We start from the raw sequence: 2,256 nt of genomic DNA, 5'->3' as shown, positions 1-2,256 counted from the left end.
TTTGATTTCTTTTCTGTGGCTTGGATGCCAAGCATTAGCAATCCTTTCTCTAAACTCCTTGTTCTCAACTCTTTCTTCCAAAAAGAATCCCTCCAATAAATTTCTCCTTGTTCTTTTGTCCATAGGAAACCCAAATTGACGACGAGCTAACACGGGGCTATAGCTGATTGCTCTTTTTGTACCAATGAGGGGCACATTAGGGAAATCACCACAGCAGTCTAAGGTCTTCATTCTACAAAAGTGTTGTTTGTTCAAACAATCTCAGTGTTGGTAAGAGTCATGATCTTGTGTGACCATTTCAATTCTTCTTTCTGGCTCCAGAATTCAGAGGTGTCAGGCAGATGAGATATGTACCACTTGTATAGTAAATGAGTACAACGGGTAACCATTCCCTTTCCATAGGAATTTCTGAGATGAATAGAATAATAAGTGTCCCCGAGTAAGGTGGGAACAGGATTCTTCTTCATAAAGATCTTGATGGCATTCATATCAACAAAGTTGTTAATGTTTGGGAATAAGAACAATCCATACACCAACAAGGCAAAAACAGCTTCAAAGTCTTCTTCCTTTCCTTCTTGTGACAAGGTGAGAGCTTTCTCAATTAAGAACTCAACAGGTAATCCAGGTAATCCTCCTTTAGTAATCATTTTCTTTTCAACTTCTCCTTTTCTCAAATGAGTATATTTTGCAATCTCACAAGGTTTGGGATCTTGTTCTAAACCAGTGAAAGGAATTCTTTCGGTAATAGGTAACCCAATAATGCTTGAATACTCTTCCAAGGTAGGCAATAGTTGATAATCAGGGAAGGTGAAGCAATGATACAATGAGTCATAGAAGTGGATCAAAGTGGAGAGGATTCCTTCTTCCATCTTGGTTCTGAGGAGATACAACAATCTTCCATACTTGCTACAAAACTTATCTTGATCAACAATCAAGGATCCTAGCTTTCTTAATTCTTCCACCTCTAAACTCTTGAAAGTATATTTCTTGGTTTTTCTTCTTTCAGGTTCCATCCTATAATGTTTACAAAACAAAAGGTTTCTTTTAATTCCTTGAAAGATATTATGTTTTTAGATGCATGGATGAATGAATGCAAACATAGCAAAAACATGGGCTTGAGGGTTCAAAGTCACGAGCATGGAGCCAGAGGTCTACCCATCCCAAAGGTGTGTACTATGGTTATTTTGTACCTGTAGATCAAGGTTCTATTCTTTCCCAGACTCAAGCAGCCCAACTTGGAGATTATAAACTTTGTATCAACATACTCGTTTGAACAAAATCCAAGAGAACCTCATCTGAGCGTAGCCTCGTGTAACAACTATTCTGAAAATGAATCAGACATAGTTTCCACACTACATCTTAATGGCCAATATTGGTTAAGGGTTTCTAGGTCCCCAGCTTCTACAGCCTAGTTGAATGCAACGATGTATTCCCAACTACATGGTCAACAAAGTTACTTCCAAAGAGGCCTCCATAAATGACTATAATAAGTGTACACTCTAAATCCGGGTTAGGATTTGTCTCACCACAAGGGGCATGACTCCCTTTCCCAATACAACCCAATAAAATTATAAATATACACATAGAAAAGTAAGAGACAAAAATAAAAGGTTATGTACAAAAACAAAGATAATAACAAAAGATAATAATAAAAACAAAGATTAGGTCAACCCTTCCAAAGATGTACCAATAGTTTCATCAACATCCCCAGCAGAGTCACCACTTTCTTGTAGCGGTGAATTTGGTGAGACTAGAGTCATGGGAAGACTTAGCTCATTTTAATCAGAGTCGCCACCGCGCTTTATTGTTTCCAAAAAGGAATGGGTGAAAGAGCGAATAAAACCCACATAAGTTTTTAAAATCAAAACTAATAAACTTATCAGAGATCTGGCTACAGAGGGTTTGTTATACAAGGGGAAGGTTTTAAGCACCCCTCATATCCATGGTACTCCATGGAAACCTCTTTGTTTTCATGTTATTATCTTTTGTTTATAAATACCTTTTCTATGAAAAACCTATGTGAAAAACTTGTTTGAAATAGAGGGTGTGGATGGGAAAAGAATATTTTGAAAGTGAACTTGATAAGATATCGCATCTTAGGCCTACATACCCCTTAGGTGCAATAGGGAAGTCAGAGCTTCTGTAGTTCCTCTTTTTTTAAAAAGGGAAAAAGGGGCCAAAGTGGCCAAAATCTTTTAGGGTGTGAGCTTTAAAATACTCACAAAATTTTAAAAGATGGTTAAGCTTTAAAATACT

The 2,256-nt window shown here is 37.1% G+C and overlaps 1 protein-coding gene across 1 annotated transcript; it reads right to left on the bottom strand.

The window, feature by feature from the left end:
* Nucleotides 1-251: 251 nt before the first annotated feature.
* On the bottom strand, nt 252-1,013 carry LOC131649150 (uncharacterized). Its single transcript, XM_058918897.1, has one exon. It carries the CDS (start codon nt 1,011-1,013, stop codon nt 252-254), a length of 762 nt encoding a protein of 253 aa, XP_058774880.1.
* Nucleotides 1,014-2,256: the final 1,243 nt, after the last annotated feature.

Source organism: Vicia villosa, linkage group LG2, assembly GCF_029867415.1.
Source record: "Vicia villosa cultivar HV-30 ecotype Madison, WI linkage group LG2, Vvil1.0, whole genome shotgun sequence".
NCBI lineage: Eukaryota > Viridiplantae > Streptophyta > Magnoliopsida > Fabales > Fabaceae > Vicia > Vicia villosa.
This window is presented reverse-complemented; position numbering and strand designations above follow the sequence as displayed.